This window comes from Podarcis raffonei, chromosome 7 (genome assembly GCF_027172205.1).
Source record: "Podarcis raffonei isolate rPodRaf1 chromosome 7, rPodRaf1.pri, whole genome shotgun sequence".
Classification (NCBI taxonomy): domain Eukaryota; kingdom Metazoa; phylum Chordata; class Lepidosauria; order Squamata; family Lacertidae; genus Podarcis; species Podarcis raffonei.
Window position 1 is genome coordinate 1,327,577 of NC_070608.1, and position 25,404 is coordinate 1,352,980.

The 25,404-nt window shown below is 46.7% G+C and overlaps 1 protein-coding gene across 1 annotated transcript in view; it reads left to right on the plus strand.

Moving 5' to 3' along the window:
• The window catches only part of LOC128417264 (uncharacterized), a 55,979-nt gene that overhangs the window by 26,615 nt on the left and 3,960 nt on the right, over positions 1–25,404 (plus strand). The window contains exons 7-8 of the mRNA XM_053395689.1: positions 6,673–6,964; positions 9,191–9,345. Of these exons, the coding sequence (XP_053251664.1) occupies positions 6,673–6,964; positions 9,191–9,345 (447 nt within the window). The remainder of the gene's footprint in view (positions 1–6,672; positions 6,965–9,190; positions 9,346–25,404) is intronic.

Below are 25,404 nucleotides of genomic sequence, written 5' to 3' on the forward strand. Positions count from 1 at the left end.
TTAACCCACAGGGCCACCCACGTCCCCCTTACCTATTTGTAGCCAGTGTTAAAAGAATTCTAGCGTGCCCTAAGTACACAAGGTAACTGCGCATACATAAGCACATAAACCACATATTTGAAACAGAGAGCAATACAGAAGCCACGTTTACACCCTATTGAACCTCGGAGACCCTCTCAAGTCACATAGCAGGAAAACCTGAATGGGCCTCCACTCTGCAAGTATCGATTAAGAGCAGAGCTGTCAAAGGAGCATATTCAGTGTATGAAAAAGGGATCATGACAATGGGTTTGGGAGCCAAGGTGGCCACCATTTTTAAGAGTGTCTCAAACAGGCTAGAAAGGTGGCTTTCGGTTCTGCTCTGCCTTAAGGGAGGCAGCTCCCACGACAGTGGGAAATCACTGGCGAAGGAAAAACAAGGATGATTGAGGGTAATTATCCTTGCAAATTCCCCCCAGGGACAGGGGGGGACGGGCTTCACTTGCTGTTCGTCTCGGTACCTGGTTCTCACTCTGGCATGGAATGTGGGGGGCAGGGAGGTGCTGAGTGCAAAAGCACTTCGCCTGTCGAAAACCCTCCAACGCCGCCATTCAGAAGCAGAGGTTCTCCTGTTAATTAGAGCTTAATTGGACCAAAGTACAGGCATGTGCTGGAACTACGGAAACAAAACAAACTACGGAACAAAACGAACTGCAAGGACTTTAAGGTCTGAACTTGAGATAAGATGGGGGGGGAGCCTATGGTTTCTTTATTTAAAGTTTTCTTCTCTAAATTTATGATTCGGCAACCCTCCTCTGGATGTTAGTTCAAATTATATTCGTCCAAGCGAGGATGGAAGAAATTGGATTATAAATATGGAATATAGCACCAAATGGAACTATGTGTGTAAAAAAAGGGAAAAGAGAGGGAAGCTTTATTTTGCTAAAGGTTTATGATAGAAACTTAGAGCTGACTCTTCCCCATCCTTTATTATTTACAGAGTGAACTGAATAATGCTAAGAGGACTTGGAATTTAATTTAATTGAAAGTATAATTGCTCATTTATCTTCAGTTGGAAGAAAGGAGGAAAGGAGTCTGTGAGTGGCCAAGGAACTGATAAGGTTCTTTATTGAGTCATCTGCAGTTTGACAGACCACTCTTCTTCCCAGGCTGAGAGGGAAAATTGTGAAAACACGTTATTTATTGGGACAGAGTGACTTTTGCTGCTGTTGTTAAAATTGCAAAACAACGAAGCCTGGGACTGAGCAATGGGAATTTCTGGAACAACAATGGGATAGCAGCTCTGCCCAAGGCATGATGGATATCAGCAACAATCAGGGGAAAGAAAGACATAACATCTTACAAGGACAGGAAGAAATACCATGGACAGAATAACTGCCACACACAGGAAGAACAAGGATAGAGTCTGAGATCCTCACTTGTAGTTTTATAAATTATTTAATGTGTCAACATGAATAGAAGTTATTAATACAGTGGTACCTCTGGTTGCGAACAGGATCCGTTCCGGAGGCCCGTTTGCAACATGAAAAGAGTGCAACCCGCAGCGGCGTTTCTGCGCATGCGCAGGTTGCAATTCGCCACTTCTGCACATGTGCGTGATGTCATTTTGCACTTCTGCGCATGCGCGAGCAGCGAAACCCAGAAGTAACCCTTTCTGGTATTTCTGGGTCACCGCAGGACGTAACCTGAAAGAACGTAACATGAAGCGGATGTAACATGAGGTATGACTGTATTGCAGTTGCTGAATAAGGGATTGTTATTATGACCGGAATGTAATGGAAATTAATAAGATTTTGGAATGCAGAAATAAAGAAATCTATCAAATCTAGAACGTGGGGGGCCACTTTATCTAAATTATTTAATTCGGTATTTGAATGATTGATTGGTATTGTTATAATGAGGCTATTATTGGATTGTAACCAAAAACTAATAAAAATATATATATTTTAAAAACAGGCTAGAAAGGGTCATTATCAGGTATTTTGATGGTCAGGCTGGAAAATAAGTTGGAAAAACATGAACTTCATGCAAACTCTGTTGCATTACAATTTCTCTGTTACAAGTTCTTAAGATTTAAAGGGGGCTGCACACTTTGCTCTGGGCTCCTCGGCTCCTTGAAAGTGAGGGGCAGGAAGAGACTCTGTTGCAACAGATCCAATAAGATGCCTTGTTTCCTCTTACCTGGTTGTAGCCTCTGTTTGTTTTTCTCTGACGGGTAGCAGACCTTGATTGGGATATGAGCTGTTAAAGCCAAGCCCATTATTATTTTTTACAACATTGGGCTGTCTGAAGCAGTGTCCAAATACTCTGCCTCTTTTATTTCATGTAATAAAAATAGCTTTCTTCAGTTCCTGGCAAGTGCAACATCTTCATAGTTATCAGATTATGGGTAAACACTGTCACCGAGTGTGCGGGTCAGCAATTGTACAGTTCAAAGTTGGAGTTAACTCTTGATTAGCAAAAAGGGACGCGGGTGGCACTGTGGTCTAAACCGCAGAGCCTAGGGCTTGCTGATCAGAAGGTCGGCGGTTCGAATCCCCGCGACGGGCTGAGCTCCCATTGTTTGGTCCCTGCTCCTGCCAACCTAGCAGTTCAAAAGGACGTCAAAGTGCAAGTAGATAAATAGGTACTGCTCCGGCGGGAAGCTAAACAGCGTTTCTGTGCGCTGCTCTGGTTCGCCAGAAGCAGCTTAGTCCTGCTGGCCACATGACCCGGAAGCTGTATGCCGGCTCCCTCGGCCAGTAAAGCGAGATGAGCGCTGCAACCCCAGAGTTGGCCACGACTGGACCTGATGGTCAGGGGTCCCTTTACCTTTACCTTGATTAGCAAAAGCAAGGCTTGGTTGAATGCCAGGCCCAATGAGCAGAGAGGCAGCTCATTCCTGGTGATCTTACTCCATGAACATCAGTTGCAGAGACTGAAAGTCCCCACCCCCTCACAGCCGTAGAAGTCCCCACCTCTCCAGGGCTTTTCCCAAGCAATGAGAGACTTCTCCCGTGTGAAGCCAACATCTCCTCCGCCCTTTTCATCCCTCTTCTGGTTCTGCTTGTCGCAGCAGAAGGGGAAGACACCCACGACTTTTCAGCAGCCTGACTCAACTCTGCCTCTTGGCCTCACTCCTCTCCTGCCTCAGCTTCTGCCTCTAAGTCTGGACTTCTCTCTGCTACAGACTCTTCCTGCTCACCAAACCCTGTTACCTCTTCAGCTTCCAACATCTCCTCTTCTCAGTCTTCTCCCTCTGACCACTTCTCATTGTCCCATCACCATTCCCTGGGCTCTGAGCCTTCTTCCCCTGGTGGTTCTCCAGCTGGTTCCTCCCACCATTCCTGTGCATCCAACCAGTCCATGACAAATACGTATTAATACTGGACACACATACAAATTCCAGCAAAAGATCTTGGTCCTCCCAAAGCTGTTGTTGAATATCTACGAGGGCTGGGAGTGCATGTGGGCTCAGATGCACACCTTGTAGCAGTTGAGGGCATCAAGATAAACTTCTCACCTGCCCATAAATATGCAACTTCTTCCTTGCTCCTGGTTGTTGGCTATTGTGGATTAAGTAATACAACCCTTAACAAAATGTTATTTCCTCTTGGGAGAGAGTCAGCAACCACATAAGCCCAGTTGGAAGAAGGATACGGAAACCTGATCTTGATGGGCTCAATCCTGGTATCAACATCTCTCCGATTGGCTGGGTGATTCTAAGCCAGGCAGGAGCTGCCCCTTCAGAAGAGCATAAAACCAGGACTGCCAAATAGAAGATCCAGAACTCAGGTGGAAGCAAGGAAGTCTCTGAGCCAGTTTGGGGGAAAGAACCTGTGGCTGCCGACCCATCAGGAAGGACAACAGAGACTTCTGCTGACCCCAAGAAAGAAAGCCAAAGTGAGTTGGGGGAACCCATTGGATGTGATGTCTGAAGTCCAGCATATCTATACTGGATGTTCAATCTGGTTTGAAACCAATATAACTTACAAGGATTTGAGTCCAGAAAAAAGTATTTTTTGAAGGCAGGCTAGAAGTCTGTTAGGTATTTCTATTCCTCTGGAGAGGGACAGTTCTTATGGGAGTTAAGCAAAAAGGAACTTTGTTGTTGTTTAGTCATTTAGTCGTGTCCGCCTCTTCGTGACCCCCTGGACCAGAGCACGCCAGGCACTCCTGTCTTCCACTGCCTCCCGCAGTTTGGTCAAACTAAGAAGGAACTAGAATAAAGCAATACTTCTTTAGCAATCCCTTGTAGATGATTAAGATTGTCTTCCATGAACATGGTCTTCACAGTTGAGTCCGTTAGTGGTTGTGGAGGCCAATTCTGGATCCACGTGTCCTTCCACAGTGGGGACACTGATCACAATGAGGGTTTGCCAAGCGTGCCTTCCTCTTAGCATGTTTCTCCCTTTCGTCCTGAGTTCGTGCTTCTTCAAAGTGTAGTGTAGACATGTCAGACTGTCCGCTGGCGATCCCAATTTACCTGCCTGCCTTGTCTTTAACCTTATTCTCTCTTAGGCCTCTTAGGGCTATCAGCTAACCTTCTCTCTTGGTCCTGCACCCTTGATCTGCCCCCTTAAACAGAGGATTTGCCTCCTTCATCCATGCTGCCAAGGAGGACTGAGCACAAACACCACTTGCCTTAAAATGCTCCTGGCCATTTGAGGAAGGCCAGGAGAGCCCTTGATTCATCTGAAGGCCTCCTCTTAGAATTCCTAGCCAGCTTTGAGCCCACCTTCTTCGTGTTCCTGGTGCAAAAGGGAGGCAGAGACTCCTATGGCTTCAGCAATGGCTCCTCCTCACGGCTGTCTCCATTCCCCGCTTGCAGGATGCTCCTCACCTGGACTTGGCCCCTGGCCCTGGCGCTCCTGGCAGCACGTGGGGATGCCTGGAACTGCATGTATGAATGGCAAAGTGGTAAGAGCTGCTAAGGGAGGGCTTACCTGTGGGTCAGACCCCAACCCAAGTGATACTTCTCTCCACCACCACCAAAGCATTCCTATCCCTCCCCAAACTGGTGACATCTCATCTAGTGGGGAAATCAAATTTATTCATGGAAAAGTAGTTAACCAAAGGCTTACAGTTACAGGTAGGTAGCCGTGTTGGCCTGCCGTAGTGGAAACAAAATAAAAAAATTCCTTTCAGTAGCACCTTAGAGACCAACTAAGTTTGTTCTTGGAATGAGCTTTCGTGTGCATGCACACTTCTTCAGAGACACTGAAACAGAAGTCACCAGTCCCTTATATATAGTGAGAGGGTGGGGAGGGGTATTACTCAGAAGGGTGGTGGGAATGGGGGATTGGCTGATAGGTGTGGTAAACCTGCTAATGACTTCTGTTTCAGTGTATCTGAAGAAGTGCATGCACACGAAAGCTCATACCCATAACAAACTTAGCTGGTCTCTAAGGTGCTACCGGAAGGAATTTTTTAATTTTGTTTTGACACAGGCTTACAGGTAGTGATGGGATTTTGTGCCGGGGACTGGCAGGAGGCTGCTGAGTGTGTGCCAGGGGAAGAGGGACTGCTGCCTAACTCAGGAGAAGGGGAGGGGGTCAGTGATTTGGGGGGAAATGTTCCCACCAGGAGGCAAGAGTCGGAGGCAGTTGCTGTTGCTGCAATCGCTCCCTAAAGCGCGGACCTGGAAATACCTACTAAGATGCTCAACTGGCACGCCTAGGTCTCCAGAGCTGCAGCAGCAACCGTGTTCTCTTTGATAATAAAGAGTTAACCATCTGTCATGTGCATTCCTTTGGTTGGGAAGGGCCCCATCCAGCAGATTCCTCCCTTTATGTGTTCAGACTGAGGCCCTTCCATCCCCAGGCAGAGGAGTGGATGCAGCACTGAGGGGGCTGCTGTTTCCAAGAGACACCCTGATGGCGCCGTCTCCAGCTCTCAGAACCACCAACCCATTGCACAACTGGGCACCCTCAAAAATGTGTCTGGGGAGAGGGAAGGCCATGAACAATGCCATCCTTGGACATCAATGCCAAGGTTGGAGAGGACCGGTCTCTGAGCATGTTCAGTGTGCTTTCATACTCAGTACCAAGATGGTCCTTGTAGGACTATATTCTGCATTATCCTTCAAGACTGCTTGGGGAGAAGGAGGGGGAACTGGTGCACTTTTACATTTCCGATTTGCCCAATGCAACCTCTATCTTGGTAGAGGTGAAATGAGGATGAAGGTGCTGGGAGATACTCAAGGATGGCAGAAGATCAACACACTCTTGAAATCTCCAACAACACGTTCAGATGTAATTTTCATTGGGAGTAAATGAGCGCAACCTCTTTGTTGTCACTGCGATTTTGTCCTGCAGGGGAGAAGGCATGAACATTGGCCTCCTTTGATAGCCATTCCAAGGTTGCAGAAGGCCCATCTCTGAGCTTCTTCAGCTTACTTTTCTACCAAGGTAGTTTAAAAGCCTTTAAACACCGCAGAGCCTCACCTCTTGGTTGGAGGGCCATGAAAAATTAAAATCTGGAAATGCAACTATTTTAATATCAGTGTGGCAATATTCCTCCCTCTTCTGTTGCAGCTTCTTTGATCACTGAAAGTGAGTCTCCTGAGGGGCTTTGCAAAGCTTCCCCCGGTCTCTGCTGCTCCCTGTTCTTGTCCAGAGAGGAGCTTCCATGGAGGCTGTGTAACTCTCTAACCATTTATTCTCCCTCCATCTCCTTCCCATCATGCTCCAGCTCACAACTTGGCCAAAGGCCGCCCAGCCTTCCAGTCCTCCATCTACCGACATGAGATTTTTACAGGAGGAATCAAAGCTGTGGACGGGAATTGTGATGGGCTCTTCAGCTCGGGCTCCTGCACCCACACGCAGAAGGAAAGGGATCCCTGGTGGTACGTGGACCTGGGCGATGAGTATGCCATCTCGGCCGTGGTGGTGAGAAACCGCCAGGACTGCTGCGGCGACAGACTCCGGGGAGCTGAGATCCGTGTGGGCAACAATATGGCTCACCGTAGCAAGTCCAATGCCCTGTAAGTTCCATTTCTCACACCCTCAATCCCTGTAACAAATGTTAGGTTTCTGTTACGCCAATGTGCAGTGTTTGGAGTCACAAGACTCTGTTTACATTCCAGACTCTTGGAAGTCTCACGGGAGACGGATGTTGATGTTATTGGTTTCCTGTTTCTTTGTTTCAGTTGGTTCTCTGCCTTTCACAGAGAACAGATGCATATTCTTTTCTGTCCTGTGTAGTTAGAAATAAAACGTAGCGATTGAGCACATATTTCGACTCCTTCTGCTGTCCGGGTACTCTGCGGAATGGGGGAATGTGCCTGAAGTCTCATCAAAGGCTTAGGTCGTTAATCACCGTCGGAGGAGATTCTAAAGACACAACCGGAGGACTAGCTCGGTCGTACGGAGATTCCGACAACAAAGACACCCCAGAATACATCCAGTATAATTTGATGTATGTCAGGAACTGGTGTCAGGAGTAGGTCAGCAATTTTGTAAAAAACCACCACGGTAATTGAAGTTAACTCTCTCTCTCTCTCTCTCTCTCTCTCTCTCTCTCTCTCTCTCTCTCATATTTATTTGATTTTGCAAATATAATTTTACAGCAAAATCATTTACAAATCCATATAAAGAGATTTATCTGAATCTCATGACACCCCCTGCCCCCTCCATGGGTCTAATGCAACTGCACATCAATCCATTATCCACATTTTCTGTCCATCTATTTATCCATAATCTTTGTTACCTTACAAGTAAGGTTAAAATCCTGCTAATGTTCCCATTTGCTAACAATGCTCTCTTCAATAAATTTTATATATATATATATATATATATATATATATATATATATATATATATATATATATTAAAGATATTTATTAAAATTTCCAATTTTTATACAAACAAAAAGCAAAAAAGTTTTAAAACACATATAGTTCACAATACTTAGTTTTCAATGACCTATTTCCCTGACCTCCTCATACCTCCCCTTCTCGTAGTCCAATTCAAATTATTTATTCAGCAAATCCTTATCTCAAAGCATTACAGCTAAAAACCCCTTAATTTCTATCCGACATCATTCAACATTCATTAATTTTACAATATTTCTGTAAATAGTCCTTGAATTCCTTCCAATCTTCTTCCGCCGACTCTTCTCCCTGGTCACGGATTCTGCCAGTCATTTCTGCCAATCCCATGCAGTCAATCATCTTCATCTGCCATTCTTCCAGAGTGGGTAAATCTTGCATCTTCCAGTACTTTGCAATAAGTATTCTTGCTGCTGTTTCTTCAATAAATTATAAATTTCCCCCAATTTTTTTAAAAAAGTTCTTGTCCTCTTGGTTCCTGAGCGTTCCACTTTTATTCAAAGAACCAAGAAAGCGCAGGCCTGGTGATCTCAGGAACTCTGCCCAGTAGGTCTTGCCCTAAGGAGGCAATTGTGAGGACTGAAGGTCCCCGACTTCCCACAGTCCCCTCCACTCCAGGGTTTTCCCCAAGCAATCGGAGACTGCGTCTGTGCACAACCAATCTCTCCTCTGCTCTTTTCACTTCTCTGTGTGCTCTAGGAGACCAGGGGAGAGGGGAGCTGGTCACAGGAGGAGGGGGAGACACCTGGATTCTACCACAGCCGGTCTCCCCTCTGTCTCCTAGGCCCCTCCTCTCCTGCCTCTGAGTCTGGACTGCCCTCTGCCACAGCCTCTTCCTGCTCACAAAATCCTGTTGCCTCTTCAGTTTCCAACACCTCCTCCTCCTGCTTCCAGTCTGCTCCCTCTTCTCCCTGTCCCCACGTATCATTGTCCCACCACCAGTCCCCTGACCCAGAGCCTTCTTCCCCTGGGGTTCCCTCGGGGGTTCTCCAGTTGATGTCTCCCACCGCTTCTCTGCATCCAGCCAGTCTATGGCAGATATGTGCACTGATGACGTCTTAAGAGTTCCAATTTGTAGTCAAAATTGGGGAGAAATTGAGGGTTCTGCCTCCTTTTTAAACTATGCTCTTCTGGGTGGAACAGTGACTCTGGTCACCGTTTGGGGCTGGGAACAGAGACGGAACAAGCAGGTGGTAGTTATTTTGGAATATTTCGTCTAGACTACAATGGCAGGTAGCAGGAGGCCAGCGTTAGAGGGAGAGTGCATTCTTGTGGTATCATTAGAAACATTGTAGGTTTAGGAGTGCATTTCTCCACAGCCTAGGATGGAGATTCCACATGGATCCCACCCTACAGGTGACTTTCTTTCTCTCCCTGCAGCTGTGGGACCATCACAGACACCAGGAGTGGATCCATCAGTGTCTTCAACTGTGATTGGCTCAAGGGCCGCTATGTGAGTGTCCAGATCCCAGACCTTGAAGAGTACTTGACCTTGTGTGAGGTGGAGGTCTATGGCACCAAGGCAGAAGACCAGTGCTAGAAGTCCACACCTGTGTGTGCTTTGAGGGGAGGGCAAAAGTGATGAAACTGATGTTGTCTCTCCAATAAATTTTCATTGAGCGGGCTTCCTTTGTCTCTCCAGTTGACTTCTTGGGCCCTGAAAACCCGGAGAGTCTAAGATTTTGCCTGTGCCAGAGAGAAGTGACTGCAGCATTAATCAGTTTCATTCATCCTTGTTCATTGTATGACTCTTGATCATGATGGCTATGGGATCTCCAGACTCAGAAATAGTCTATCAGATTCTTTTCTTTTTTGTGAAATATTTTTATTGGTTTTTGCTAGAACAAATTTAAAATAATGAAGAGAAAAAACTTTTACCGTATGAGATTCTCTGAATCTCGCGACTTCCCCCTGTCCTCTGCGTGGGTCCTTAAAATAATTTTTCTAAGACTACATATTGTGGGGATGTTCAGGGATGCAGGAGAGGATATATTGTCTGATAATAGCCTTTCCAACTTGTGTTAACAAGTTCAAAATTTAGCAGAGTAACATTCCCCTTTTTAAACTCACAGCGGATGCGTTTGCTCAGGCTCACTAAAGCCTCTATAATAACTGTTCTGGTGTTTTCCCCTTGTTCCCTCATAAAAGATAAGACACGACAAAGTCTTCTATAAAAGTATAAAAAGAGCTTACTCACACATTATTCTGTTCACAATCGGATCCCAGCAGGCAGACTTAGCTTCGAAACGTAACATACACCTGGAAACTATCTCATAAGAAGACAGTCCCTTTGTCCTCTCTTGGCTGGAAGCCTAGAGAGCATCTTTGGCTAAGCTGATGTTGCTTCTTCAATGCATGTAGTCAAAGAGAGAGAGGTGGCTGCCCTGCCCTTTGCTTTTGTCGTTACCTGCACAGGTGAGGCCATGCCCACCTCTAGTCACATGCAGAGGAAGTCTCTCCCAGCCCAGAAGAAAACAGGAAGTTTACCTGCTGGCTGGACAAACATTCTTCCCCATGTGTAAACATGTTCACTCTAGGAATGTTGTACTTGATTGCCCTTGCGTTTCACATCCCACACATATCATTACGTTCTCCACAGTTTTCATCTCTCCAAATTATCCATATCTTTCATTTCTTTACAAGTTATTTTTAAAGTCCAGCTAACACTTCTATTTGTTTACAATGGTCTCCTCAGTAAGTTATGAATTTCCCCCATTCTTTTTAAAAGTCATTATCTTCTTGATTCCTGAGTCTCCCATTCGGTTTTGCCATTTCAGCATAGTCCAGCAGTTTGGCTTGCCATTCTTCCTTGGTCGGTTCTGTTGGTTCTTTCCATCTTTGGGCTAGTAGCATCCTTGCAGCTGTTGCCGCATACATAGACAGTCTTTTCTGGTCTTTTGGGATGTCGGAACCTGTAATTCCTAGTAGAAAAGCTTCTGGTTTTTTTAACAAATGTTATTTTAAACATTTTTCCAATTCATTCCCAAAAAGACTTTGTTACCTTACATGACCACCACGTATGATAAAAGATAGCCTCTTTTTCTTTACACTTCCAGCAAATACTGGAGCTTGTTCTATACATTTTGAATAGCTTAGTAGGAGTCAGGTACCACCGGTACATCATTTTCATATAATTTTCTTTCAGTGTACAACATGCTGTGAATTTCAAATCTGTTCAGTCTATCAGATTCTTAAGGGTAGTTTCTGGGAGATTCCGTTGCCTTCAAGCCCCCCTGAGAGGCTTCCTGGAGGCCCCTGGCTGCCCATTACTGGAAGAAGGGCACAGGGTGAGATACACCCTTTTGGCCAAGTCCAGCAACGCTCCTCGCGCCTTCTCCTGGCTTACAAAGGACATAAAACAAAGGAGGCAGGCAGGCCAGTCTCCAGGGCAGGCTGGTGTTTTCTACAAAAATCTGCCCCTTTCCCCCTTATGGGGTATCCAAGAGCCCATATAGAGTCCTTATGTAGGTTCCCTATTGGTAGGAGAAAATAACAGAGGCCAACCAGAGAATATTGAGAAGCAAAGCAGCTCGTAAGCCTGATCTTTATTGATCTGTTGCAACAGGGTGCTCCCCTCACACGCAGGAAAGGAGGAGGCACCCAGAACAAAGGTGTGCCTGCCCTTATATAGAAATTTTAAATTTCCTGCCCTGGAGCTCCAGACTGCCCCTCCATACATCATGCATACATCACAGAAGGGGTGTAACTCAAGACCACCACCCCAGATACATCATACCTACAGCACAGAAAAGGCAGAAATCTAAGTGCATTGTTTATCTCGTCTGACAGGTTACCTGTTTAATGGTCACTTGACTGGATACCCTGGGGAGCCTGGCCAGTCTTTTGTGATGATAAATACTTAGTTCCTGAGCCAGGTCACAGGCTCACCCTGTTCATACACAGACATACCCTTAAGGCAGGATTTGTGAAGGAAAAGACAATGGGGAGGCTTTTCCATTTTCCTTTGACCTCGCAGAGAAAACATTTGGTCCGTTTGGGAATCAAAAATGGTTTCAGGTTGGTCTTCCTGTGCTGATCTATGTACGTGCTTGGTTGGTACATTTATGAACATTTATTATTTATCTAAGACTTTAAAATTCTCATCACACTGGTCTGACCCTGGGGGCATTGATTCCACTGCAAGACAAAGGCCTCACTTTTCCAGGGGTCATTAACTGCCACACTTCACGGCTCAAAGGAGTAGAAATTCACCTCCCAACACCCATTGCATGAAGCCAGGGCAACTCTTTCCCAGTGCCTGCATGTGGAGTCATGAATGTGACACTCGGGTAAAACTGGTGTTATAAGAAAAGTTCTGCTCCTTTTCCCTTATGGGGTATCCAAGAGGCCGTAAAGAGTCCTTAAGTGGGTTCCCTATCGGTAGGAGAAAATAGCAGAGGCCAACCAGAGAATTGTTGTTGTTGTTGTTTAGTCGTTTAGTCGTGTCCGACTCTTCGTGACCCCCTGGACCAGAGCACGCCAGGCACTTCTGTCCTCCACTGCCTCCCACAGTTTGATCAAACTCGTGCTGGTAGCTTCAAGAACACCATCCAACCATCTCGCCCTCTGTCGTCCCCTTCTTGTGCCCTCCATCTTTCCCAACATCAGGGTCTTTTCCAGGGAGTCTTCTCTTCTCATGAGGTGGCCAAAGTATTGGAGCCTCAGCTTCACGATCTGTCCTTCCAGTGAGCACTCAGGGCTGATTTCCTTCAGAATGGATACGTTTGATCTTCTTGCAGTCCATGGGACTCTCCAGAGTCTCCTCCAGCACCATAATTCAAAAGCATCAATTCTTCGGCGATCAGCCTTCTTTATGGTCCAGCTCTCACTTCCATACATCACTACTGGGATAACCATAGGTTTAACTATACGGACCTTTGTTGGCAAGGTGATGTCTCTACTTTTTAAGATGCTGTCTAGGTTTGTCATTGCTTTTCTCCCAAGAAGCAGGCGTCTTTTAATTTCGTGACTGCTGTCACCATCTGCAGTGATCATGGAGCCCAAGAAAGTAAAATCTCTTACTGCCTCCATTTCTTCCCCTACTATTTGCCAGGAGGTGATGGGACCAGTGGCCATGATCTTCGTTTTTTTGATGTTGAGCTTCAGACCATATTTTGCGCTCTCCTCTTTCATCCTCAATAAAAGGTTCTTTAATTCCTCCTCACTTTCTGCCATCAAGGTTGTGTCATCTGCATATCTGAGGTTATTGATATTTCTTCTGACAATCTTAATTCCGGCTTTGGATTCATCCAGCCCAGCCTTTCGCATGATGAATTCTGCATATAAGTTAAATAAGCAGGGAGACATTATACAGCCTTGTCGTACTCCTTTCCCAATTTTGAACCAATCAGTTGTTCCATATCCAGTTCTAACTGTAGCTTCTTGTCCCACATAGAGATTTCTCAGGAGACAGATGAGGTGATCAGGCACTCCCATTTCTTTAAGAACTTGCCATAGTTTGCTGTGGTCGACACAGTCAAAGGCTTTTGCATAGTCAATGAAGCAGAAGTAGATGTTTTTCTGGAACTCTCTAGCTTTCTCCATAATCCAGCGCATGTTTGCAATTTGGTCTCTGGTTCCTCTGCCTCTTCTAAATCCAGCTTGCACTTCTGGGAGTTCTCGATCCACATACTGCTTGAGCCTTCCTTGTAGAATTTTAAGCATAACCTTGCTAGTGTGTGAAATGAGTGCAATTGTGCGGTAGTTGGAGCATTCTTTGGCACTGCCCTTCTTTGGGATTGGGATGTAGACTGATCTTCTCCAATCTTCTGGCCACTCCTGAGTTTTCCAAATTTGCTGGCATATTGAGTGTAGTACCTTAACAGCATCATCTTTTAAAATTTTAAATAGTTCAGCTGGAATACCATCACTTCCACTGGCCTTGTTATTTGCAGTGCTTTCTAAGGCCCATTTGACTTCACTTTCCAGGATGTCTGGCTCAAGGTCAGCAACTACACTACCTGGGGTGTACGAGACATCCATATCTTTCTGGTATAATTCCTCTGTGTATTCTTGCCACCTCTTCTTGATGTCTTCTGCTTCTGTTAGGTCCTTACCACTTTTGTCCTTTATTATGGTAATCTTTGTATGAAATGTTCCTTTCATATTTCCAATTTTCTTGAACAGATCTCTGGTTCTTCCCATTCTGTTGTTTTCCTCTATTTGTTTGCATTGCTCGTTTAAGAAGGCCTTCTTGTCTCTCCTTGCTATTCTTTGGAAATCTGCATTCAATTTCCTGTATCTTTCACTATCTCCCTCGCATTTTGCTTGCCTTCTCTCCCCCGCTATTTGTAAGGCCTCATTGGACAGCCACTTTGCTTTCTTGCATTTCCTTTTCATTGGGATGATTTTCGTTGCTGCCTCCTGTACAATGTTACAAGCCTCCACCCATAGTTCTTCAGGCACTCTGTCCAGCAAATCTAAATCCTTAAACCTGTTCCTCACTTCCACTGTGTATTCATAAGGGATTTGGTTTAGATTGTATCTTACCGGCCCAGTGGTTTTTCCTACTTTCTTCAGTTTAAGCTTGAATTTTGCTATAAGAAGCTGATGATCTGAGCCACAGTCAGCTCCAGGTCTTGTTTTTGCTGACTGTATAGAGCTTCTCCATCTTTGGCTGCAGAGAATATAATCAATCTGATGTCGATACTGCCCATCTGGTGATGTCCATGTGTAGAGTCGTCTCTTGTGTTGTTGGAAAAGCGTGTTTGTGATGACCAGCTTGTTCTCTTGACAGAACTCTATTAGCCTTTGCCCTGCTTCATTTTGATCTCCAAGGCCAAACTTGCCAGTTGTTCCTTTTATCTCTTGACTCCTTACTTTAGCATTCCAATCCCCTATAATGAGAAGAACATCCTTCTTTGGTGTCACTTCTATAAGGTGTTGTAAGTCTTCATAGAATTGGTCAATTTCAGTTTCTTCAGCACCAGTAGTTGGTGCATAAACTTGGATTACTGTGATGTTAAAAGGTCTGCCTTGGATTCGTATCGAGATCATTCTATCATTTTTGAGATTGCATCCCAGTACAGCTTTCGCCACTCTTTTGTTGACTATGAGGGCCACTCCATTTCTTTTACGGGTTTCTTGCCCACAGTAGTAGATGTGATGGTCATCCGAACTGAATTCGCCCATTCCCGTCCATTTCAGTTCAGTGATTCCCAGGATGTCAATATTTATTCTTGCCATCTCATTTTTGACCACATCCAACTTACCCAGGTTCATGGTTCTTACATTCCAGGTTCCTATGCAATATTTTTCGTTACAGCATTGGACTTTCCTTTCGCTTCCAGGCATATCCGCAACTGAGCGTCCTTTCGGCTTTGGCCCAGCCGCTTCATCAGCTCTGGATCTACTTGTACTTGCCCTCCGCTCTTCCCCAGTAGCATGTTGGACGCCTTCCGACCTGAGGGGCTCATCTTCCAGTGTCATAACTTTTATATGCCTGTTGTCTTTGTCCATGGAGTTTTCTTGGCAGGGATACTGGAGTGGCTTGCCGGTTCCTCCTCCAGGTGGATCACATTTGGTCAAAACTCCCCACTATGACCGGTCCATCTTGGGTGGCCCTGCCCGGCATGGCTCATAGCTTCTCTGAGTTATTCAAGGCCCTTCGCCACGGCAAGGCAGTGATCCATGAAGGGGCAACCAGAGAATATTGAGAAGCAAAGCAGCTAGTAAGCCTGATCTTTATTAAAACTGTTGCAACAGGGTCCTCACTCACCACACGCAGGAGGGAGGAGAACCCAGAACAATGGTGCACAAGCTCTTATATGGACTTTTGAAATTGCCCACCCTGTAGCCCAAGACCAACCCCAAAATCATCATACATACATCACAGAAGGAGGCGGTCTACAGCAGAAACCCTGTCTGCCAGGATACCTGACAATGGTCACTTATTGCTTTACCTGGGCAGCCTGGCCATTCTTTTGTGATAGCAAATACTTCAATTCCTGAAACCAGGTCACAGGCTCACCCTGTTCATACACAAAGACGCCCTTAAGACAGGTAAGCAGAAGACAATGGAGAGGCTTCCCCCTTTCCTTCCTTCTTTGCAGAGAAATATTTGGGGTCAATTTAGGAGAGTCAATATGGCTTTGGGATTGCTCTCCTGTTCTATTTCAGACACGTGGTTTATATACTTACATATGTGTTTGCCTTGTAAATTTATGAACATATGACTGATATATATGAGACCCTAGAATTCATTTAACAAATCTGGTGTGTGGGGAGCTCTGAGCTGCCACTTGGATGAGGAGGATGTGGTCTGGATGCTGCAAAATGAGACATCAGCCGCTTCAAATCTGCAGTGGACAAGCTCTCTGCTAACTCTGTCCAAAGGTGCCCAGAAGGCAATGTGACATGGCCTCTGTGTCCACACTAGGGCATAAATACATGTTCCTGTGGGTCACGGCTTCCGCTGGGCACTTTTGATTCATGCCTCCCAAATCCACCTCCCTCTTTCCTGTCCCCACTGGTGGGCATCGCCGGGTGGGAGCTCCTCACACTCTTTGGGGCCCCTTCTCTGCCCTGCACGCCACGGCGCCAGCCAGGATGAGGTGTGAGTGGCAGGATTTGTCCCAGGAGGACGTGTCGGGTTCCCAGTGGGGTGGGTGTGACGACACCCTGAGCAGCTGGGCCAAACATCTCCCCCACCTGAGCATCGGGGGGGGGGGCTATCAGTGTTTTTAATAACCAACAGACAAAGAAATAAGTCACTGCTGAGGTGCAGCCACAGTTGTGATGCCCAAAGAAGTTATGGTGACGCGTCCACAGCTGCTCCCATTGGCTGGGGGCTGTCTATGATGTCACAAAGGCACCTGTCAGTTGCCTGGCTATAAAGGTGGCCTCTCCCTCTTCCCAGCACAGACCTCAGAGGCAGCAGCTGTGGCACTCAGCTTTGGGGGGTCTCCTTCCTCATGGATGCAAAATGGCAGGAGGAAGGAGGCACTCATCCCGCAACGGGATGCTGAGGAACAGGCAGAAGGCAAGTTCGCTTGCTGGGTGGGATAGCAGCTTGAAGGCAGCTAATTTCCCCAGTCAGAAGCTGGCTGGTGTCTGGTAACACACCTGGCAGAAGCCGGCAGGTGTTGGTGGCTGGTGGAGTTTGCAGTCAGAAGCCAGCGGGTGCCGTAAGGTGCTGCAGATGTCAGCTGGCTGAAGGTCACCTTTGGAAGTCAGTTGGCAGAAGCCGTGTGGATATTGATGACTTGAAGCTGTGTGTGTGTGTGTGTGTGTGTGTGAATGCAGAGCGGCTGGTGAGTGAATGCGTCCACAGACATTCTTCACGGGATGGCAGATGGAGTGTGTCTGTGAGTGCAAATGGGAGGTTTCGAATGGTGTGTGTCTGCGTGTGTGAATGGGAGCGTTCGCACGTGGTCCAGGTAAGTAGTGTTGTGGCTGGGAAATACATGCCCAGGGGGTGGCAATGCCATCCTCTGGGCACAGGGTGAATGGAACCAGTGGATATTCATGGGCAGAAACCAGCAGAAGTTGACCAGGACGTCGGGGGTGAAATTACCAGGCAGCAGCCAGTGGAGGGTCTGGCTGAGGCTGCTGGACGGAGGCCATCCCACTCAATGTGTTGTTTGCCTTTCAGGAAGCCAGTGAGGTTTTCCCTGAGACCAATTGTGAAAGTAATGAAGAGAGCAGCACGACTCAAGCAAGGCAGTTTAGATTCCTAAATAAATGCCTTTTTTTAAAAAGCAAAACTGTGCCTGACTGGTTTCATATAAAACAAATGCAATGCTAAGTTTCTAAATGCATACATGTTTCGGGTAAAAATAATATAATAAAATTTTATTTATATCCTGCCCTCCCCAGCCGAAGTCGGGGTCAGAGCAGCTAACAACAGTAAAAGTAACACAGTTTACATAAAATCACCATCAATTACCATATTTTTCGCTCTATAGGACACACTTTTCCCCCTCCAAAAATTAAGGGGAAATGTGTGTGTGTCCTATGGAGCGAATGCAGGCTCCTTGGCTTCAGCGATAGCAACGCGAAGCCTCCAAAGCGCAGAGGGAGTGCTCCCTCCGTGCTCCAAAGGCTTCGCATTGCTTTTGCTGAAGCCTGGATAGCGAGAGGGGTCAGTGTGCACCAACCTCTCTCACTTTCCAGGCTTCAGGGATAGCCGCCTGAAGCCTTCGGAGCGTAGTGTGAGTTCCCGCTGCGCTCCAGAGGCTTCGGGTTCCTTTTGCTGAAGTCGGGAGAGCAAGACTCTCCTGGCTTCAGCAGAGAGGGAGAGCTGCGCAGCGCCCCTTCAGCCAAGCGGGAAGAGAAATGGAAGGGGCTCCGTTTCTTCTGCTACTTCGCTGAAGGGGTGCTGAGCAGAGAGGGGGAGAATTTTTTTTCTTGTTCTCCCCCTCTAAAACAAGGTGCGTCCTATGGTTGGGTGCATCCTATAGAGCGAAAAATACGGTAATTGAAATACATTCTAAAATCAATTCATTCTAAAATCAATTCATTCTAAAATCAATTCAGAATCAAATTACCGTATTTTTCACTGTGTAAGACGCACTTTTCCCTTCCTAAAAAGTAAGGTGAAATGTGTGTGCGTCTTATGGAGCGAATGCAGGCGGGAGGCTCTGCTCAGCGCTCCCTTTCACGAGCCGCGTGGAGCGTGTGTGCAGCTCTTGGGGGCTTTTCCCCGCTTGCTGTCCTAGCTTCTGGGATTCATAATTTTTTTTCTTGTTTTCCTCTTCCAAAAACTAGGTGCGTTTTATGGTCTGGTACATCTTATAGAGCAAAAAATACGGTAATGGCAACCATTGGGCTAGAGTTCTGTGAGGATGACCAAAGGAGGGTCAGCCTGTGCCTTGGCCAAAGGCCTGGTGGAACAGCTCCGTCTTGCAGGCCCTGCAGAAAGATGTCAGGTCCCGCATGGCCCTAGTCTCTTGGGACAGAGCGTTCCACCAGATCGGGGCCACGGCCAAGAAAGCCCTGGCTCTGGTTGAGGCCAGCCTAACTTCTCTGTGGCCTGGGACCTTCAAGATGTTTTTATTTGAAGACCGTAAGTAGTGTTCTTTCTTGCCCCCTCCCAATGGGGGGGGTTGTGCAGGTGTTTCTCTAGTTGTTGCCAATGGCTACGATGATGTCAAAGTTTCTGTGATGTCACAAACAGACATGGATCACTGAGAGGAAAAGCAGGAGGGGTAGGGATAGAAAGACAGGATGAGAAAGGATAGAGAACCAGATGGCTTTAAAAGAAGACTGGACAAATTCATGGATTCAGTGGGTGCCAGAAGGTGCTGCAGATGTCAGCTGGCTGAAGGTCACCATTGGAAGTCAGTTGGCAGAAGCTGTGTGGAGATTCATGGCTTGAAGCTGGTGTGTTTGTGTGTGTTTATGAATGGAGAGCGGCTGGTGAGCGAATGCGTCCACAGACATTCTTCCTGGGATGGCGTGTGTCTGCGTGTGCGAAGGGGAGCCTTCGGATGTGGTCAAGGTGAACAGTCCTTGTGTCTGGGAAATGCATGTTCCGTATGTTAAGTCTATTCTGTCAACTTAACATATAGAAGAAGAGAACAAGAAGAACATATGTTTGAAGAAGACTGGAAAACGTTGATTGACTATATGGGGAATAACTATGTACACATTTCTCGTTGACACCATGCCTGACCTGACACATGTTGACCAGCTGATAATTGTGGTTTGATACTGATCCACTGTCCCCTCCTGCTACTTCCCTTCCCTGCCCGCAGCTTCCTCCTTACTTTTCTGGCTGTCCCAGGGCACCCCCAGGGTGGCCTTCCTCTTCTGCAGGGGTGAAACGAGGCTTTCTTTCACCCGGGTCAAAGACTCACTTTGGCACCCCCTCACACACATAGTAGTAGTAGTAGTTGAAGAAGAAGAAAATGTGATAATGATCAGCCGCATACCAGTGACTAAGCCCTATTGAACTCAGTGAGACTTACTTCTCAGTAGTAAAGGCTTGCACTTTAAGGCTCTAAAGAGTAAAATAAAATAAAATAATAAATACTCCACAAGTTTCCTTGAAAAATTACTGGCTACTGAACCAAGAAGAGCTCTCGGACCCAGGGATATTAATTGGTACACAATGCAATCAAAATATGGGTCAAGCAAAAGTGTGGTGCACCCTAACTTGTCTATTAATTCAAATGATGGCTCTGAGTAGAACCTAGTTGGCTACCATGAAGTATTACGTTATGTAGTCATGTTAAAAGTCTGTTAGGTCTCAGGGTAAAGAAGCAAGTCTGAATGTGAATTAGATTTGCAGTACAGACTGCCTTAATTCACCTTCCTGCCCTGGTGTTTACCATATTTTTTCATGTATAACACGCCCCCACGTATAAGACGCCCCCTATTTTTGGGACTCCAAATTGAGAAAATGGGGGGGAGATTGTATCCATGTATAAGACGACCCACAATTCTGAACCTATTTTTAAAATAAAAAAACCTAGTCTTATACACAGCAAAGTACGGTATCTCTTCAAGCTGTCAGCCAACCTTTTCTCTTGGCCCAGAGTCCTCAGCTCCCTTGGCCAGAGCAGCTGCCCCTTTAGACATCTCTGACAGTCGCTCAGCCAAGCAGGGAGCTTCGGATCAGGAATGCTGTCCTGCCAACCTCACCGTTCAGGCAAGAGACCCCAAGCGCATAAAATTCAAATCTGTCATACATTTACCTACATAGAATCATATATTTTGGAAGTTGGGTCATCTCAATGAAAGCATCAATGGCAGGTGTCCATCTGACCTCTGCTTAGAAGCCTCCGGAGGAGGAGAGTCCATGTGTAACATGTCTGCAGTTACACTGGTTCCGTGTTTATTCATTCTTCCCCCTCTTATCTTCTCAGCAGTTTCTAACCAACGCCATGCTCTCGCCAACTGAGTGGTCTCCTGCCCCCCTTTCAACCTTTTCCCTTCGTTTCCAGGTTCCCCATTTCAATGGTCACCAAACCACAGATTTAATCACACAGCTACCACACCTCACTGACTTCCCCAAACTTACTCAACCGCATATTCTTTAATGTGTAACATTAGCATGCTAATGCAAGCATTGCCATTTTTTTCGTAATTTCCCAGAACTCTCTTTCTCTCTCCCGCTCACTCCATTTCCATGCTGACAAGGACTGAACAGGAACGCTTTTGCCCCACGCATGTTCCCCCGCCACGGCCATTTGAGGAAGCGCATGGAGCTCTCTGGCCAACAGGGCTCTTCATTCTTCTGAAGGCCTCCTCTCAGCATTCCTGGCTGGCTCTGAGCCCACCTTTCCCATCTTCTTACTCTTCCTGATGCTAACAGGGGGGCAGACCCCGATGGCTCCAGCACGACCCCCTTCCTCCTCACAGGAGGTGACTCACCTGGACTTGGCGGCTGGTCCAGGCACTCCTGAAAGGGGATTCCCAGAGCTGCAAGCCTGAACTGCCAGGTGTTGGGAAGAGTTGCAAGAAGAGAGCTTGTCTGTGGGTCAGACACAAACCCAAATCGTGTCTTTCCCCCCAACACACACACAGGGAGAACTCCTATTTCTCCCCAAACCAATGACCTAGAAGCTGCTCTTCTGACGGTGAAAACTTGAGTCATCTTTCTCTATGGGATGGTCATATTTTACAACAACAACATCATAGCTCGCTGGATCGGGCCCATCTAGTCCAGCATCCTGTGGTCAAAGGGGCTGAAGAGTTGCCTGTGGGGAGCCACAAGCAGGATTTTAGCACCAGGAGGGGCAGAACTAGAGGTTTGCAAACGTGGCCCCCGCCAAGGGCACACCCCCCCCCACAGGGCTGCCGAAATCATGCTACTCCACCTGAACTTTCTTTCGTTTGTCCTGAATCGTTTGGGGTTTTTGATGATTGCAGAGGTATTGCTCAAGACCTGTTTATCAGTGGTGTGCAAGGCTTACTTGGGCAAACACTCGCCTTGTGTAAGACTTCAGTGTTGAACTTTTTAATTAAAGTGGAAATGTCTCCCCCTGCCCCACCCCCAAAGCACAAGGTGTCCGTTTTGCCCACTGCGAATCATGAAAACGTTAGCTCAGAATTCGCTAGGGACTAGGGCCTTGGTAGCCCCGGTCAGTTTTGGTGTATGATGTAGGTTTAGCAGGGTCAGTCAGCTGCATCTGTGTGGGTGGAATGTATAAGAACAGGCTTGCAAACCAGTCTGCTTGTCAGGCAATGGCTTTGGCTGACCAGTTAAGAACCATGATTATCATAATCCAAGAATCGTAGAGTTGAGGGGTCATTTAGTCCAACTGCAATGCAGGAATGCAGTTGCTCTGTGCCATGGAACAGATGGGTTCCTCCATCTGGTTTATTTCCACATATAAATCACTATCTACCATTGAGCTTGACATTGACACCAGGAAAGGTCCGAGAACAGATAATTCATTAGTCAGTCTATGAGAACTTAGAAAAGGATGCTGTGATTACTAAGACCCCGCATAGGTTTCTCAAAGATAAGTCATATCAGATGAACCCAATTTCTTTCTTTTTTATGGAGTAACAAGCTTGGTAGATCAGGGGAATGCTGTGGACATAGCGTATCTTGATTTCAGTAAGTTCTTTGGACAAAGTCCTCCATGATATTCTTGCGAGGAAGCTGGTAAAATGTGGCTTGAATGAGGTAACTATTAGGTGGATTTGTAGCTGGTTGGCTGCTCCCATTGGCTATGGGTTGTCTATGATATCACAAAGGCACCTGTCAGTTGCCTGGCTATAAAGGTGGCCTCTCCCTCTTCCCAGCCCAGATCTCAGTGGGCAGCAGCTCTGGGGGGGTCTCCTTCCTCAGGGAGGCAAAATGGCAGGAGGAAGGAGGCACTCATTACAAATATTATGTCTGAATGTATCTGAAATATACTCGGAGTCGAGAGTAGATTTCATGCTCTTTATTCAGCTCATAGTAGCGAGGAATGAATGTTTCCCCAAAATATCTGCTTTATATACATTATTTACACAATGGGCCCCACGTGATTGGCTAATACTGGGATTCTCCTGTAGGCCAATCAGGTTGCGGATTCACTTCCACCTGGAGCTGGATTGGGTGGCTCTTGCGGACCAATCATACTGCTGCATTCTGGATCCTATTGTTCTAGGACCAATCAGACTGCTGCATTTTGGATCCTATCCAACTCAGTACATAACACCATCCTTTCAACTTGACAGCTCAAGGAAGATACCTAGATTTATAAATTCGTAGAAAATCCATACTTTTACCGGCTCTCCTCATTCCAAGGCCATTTTAACCCTTAAAGAAAGGTGAATTTGGGCTCCACCTCCCTCCATGAACCAAGAAGCAGGAAGTCCTGTAGGCAGCAGGAACAGGGCATCCCGCCATAATTCCCCAAGCGTGAGAGCACAGACACGGCCCCCCACCCAGGGAGCGACCAGGGGGGCAACACTAGACATCCGCAGAGGCGGTTGAGCAAGTCTGATGTTCTGAAAGCCCATCTCCAGACCAGTCCTGAGGGCAAGGATATGGAAAGAGTTTTATTGTTCTTTCGGTGATGGGGACTTAAGAGGTGTTGGGAAAGGGGTCTGAGAAAGTGACCTCATGTTGGACTTGTCCCTCCCCGCCCATTTGTGACATGCTAGTGATGTAGTGATGATGTATCAGTGATGCCCCTTGAAGTGTATTCTGGGGGAAGGAGGGAAGGTTTAAAAGAGGACGTCACCCCTTACTCGGGGTTCTTACTCCTGGGGGGACCTGTTGCGCAACAATAAAGATCATGGTCTACTGACTGCTGTTTTGCTCCAAGTTACTTGGCTGGAACTTCCTCCTTTTACTGAGCTCATGGACCCACAGGGGACTTGCACCCTGATGAGCTGGACTGTTGAGTGGTGTCTCACCCCGGAATATTTTCCATAACAAGGTCAAATCATAACAATAAAGGAGGTGAGTTTAAAGACATGGCAGGAAGGTGAATTGGGACAACCACTGGGCAGCCTAGCATGTCTAAACAACACATTTAAACCTAGTTTAAGCCAAATCCAGACTTGCTTAATTATTCTGAGGAGTGTAAATCTCCAAGGGACTGGAACTTGCCTTAAAAAAAAATGAAATTTCTGGACTCCTAGAACTCTCTGTCCCCTCCAACTGGACACAGACTCTGTCCTGCAAGAGGAAGTAATATTTGTCCCTAGGCAGTGCCAAGTGATTTGAATATATGAAGCCTCCAATTTCTCATTAAACACATGTTTGAACAAACACTAAAAGCCATATTTATTTTGGCCACATCCCAGCCATGCCCATTAAAACCCAAAGTCAATAGTATGAAGAAGCATTGACAACATCAGTCTACCTATGTGAGGTCAAGAGGCTCTCTGAAGAATTTCATAGCAACCTTCTGGATCAGACCAGAGGTCCATCTCCTCGTCCAGAATCCTGTTCTCTCCGTTGCCAACCAGGTGCCCATGGGACGCCCACCAGAAGGAGAGGAGCGAAACAGCGCTCTCGCTATTTGCGGTGCCCAGCAATTGCCATTCAGAGGCATTTTTGGCGATCCCTCGTAGTCGAGTAAGATTGTCTTCCATAAACACAGTCTTAACAATGAGTCCGTAAGTGACTGTGGAGGCCTATTCTGGACCCACACGTCCTTCCACAATGGGGACATAGATTTTTGGGCAGGAGTTGATTCCAGTGTGAATTTGCCAAGTGTGCCTTCCTCTTAGGATGTTTCTCCCTTGCGTCCTGAGTTCGAGTGTCTTCAAAGCCCATCACACCTTTGGTAAAGGCTGTTCTCCAATTGGAGCGCTCGCAGGCCAGTGTTTCCCAATTGTCGGTGTTTATGCTACATTTTTAAAGATTTGCCTTGAGACAGTCTTTAAACCTCTTTTGTTGACCACCAACATTCCTCTTTCCATTTTAAAGTTCAGAATAGAGTAGTTGCTTTGGAAGACGATCATCAGGCATCCGCACAACATGACCAGTCCAACAAAGTTGATGTTGAAGAATCATTGCTTCGACACTGGTGATCTTTGCTTCTTCCATTACACTGGCATTAGTTCGCCTGTCTTCCCAAGTGATGTGTAAAAATTTCCAGAGACACCGTTGATGGAATCTTTCGAGGAGTTGGAGATGGCGTGGTCCATGTTTCACAAGCAGACAGCAAGGTTGGCAGTACAATAGCTTTGTAAACAAAGTCTACCTATGTGAGGTCAAGAGGCTCTCTTAAGAATTTCATAGCAACCTTCTGGATCAGACCAGAGGTCCATCTCCTCGCCCAGAATCCTGTTCTCTCCGTTGCCAACCAGGTGCCCATGGGAAGCACACCAGAAGGAGAGGAGCGAAACAGCGCTCTCACTATTTGTGGTTCCCAGCAATTGGCCTTCAGTGGAGGAAGAACCTTCGATGGATGCAGCCATCGAAGGCCTTAGTTGCCGTCTGGCACTCAACTGCCATAGATCACAGAGTGTGGTGGTCATGGCAGGGCTCAGGAAACCTCACACTGGCTGCGTCCAATACAGTGGTACCTCGGGATGCGAACGGGATCTGTTCTGGAGCCCCATTCGCATCCCAAACGGAACGCAAGATGTGACGGCGCGTCTGTGCATGTCGTGTTTTGCCGCTTCCGCGCATGGCGTCATTTTGAGCATCTGCGCATGCACGAGCGGCGAAACCCGGAAGTAACCCATTTCGTTAC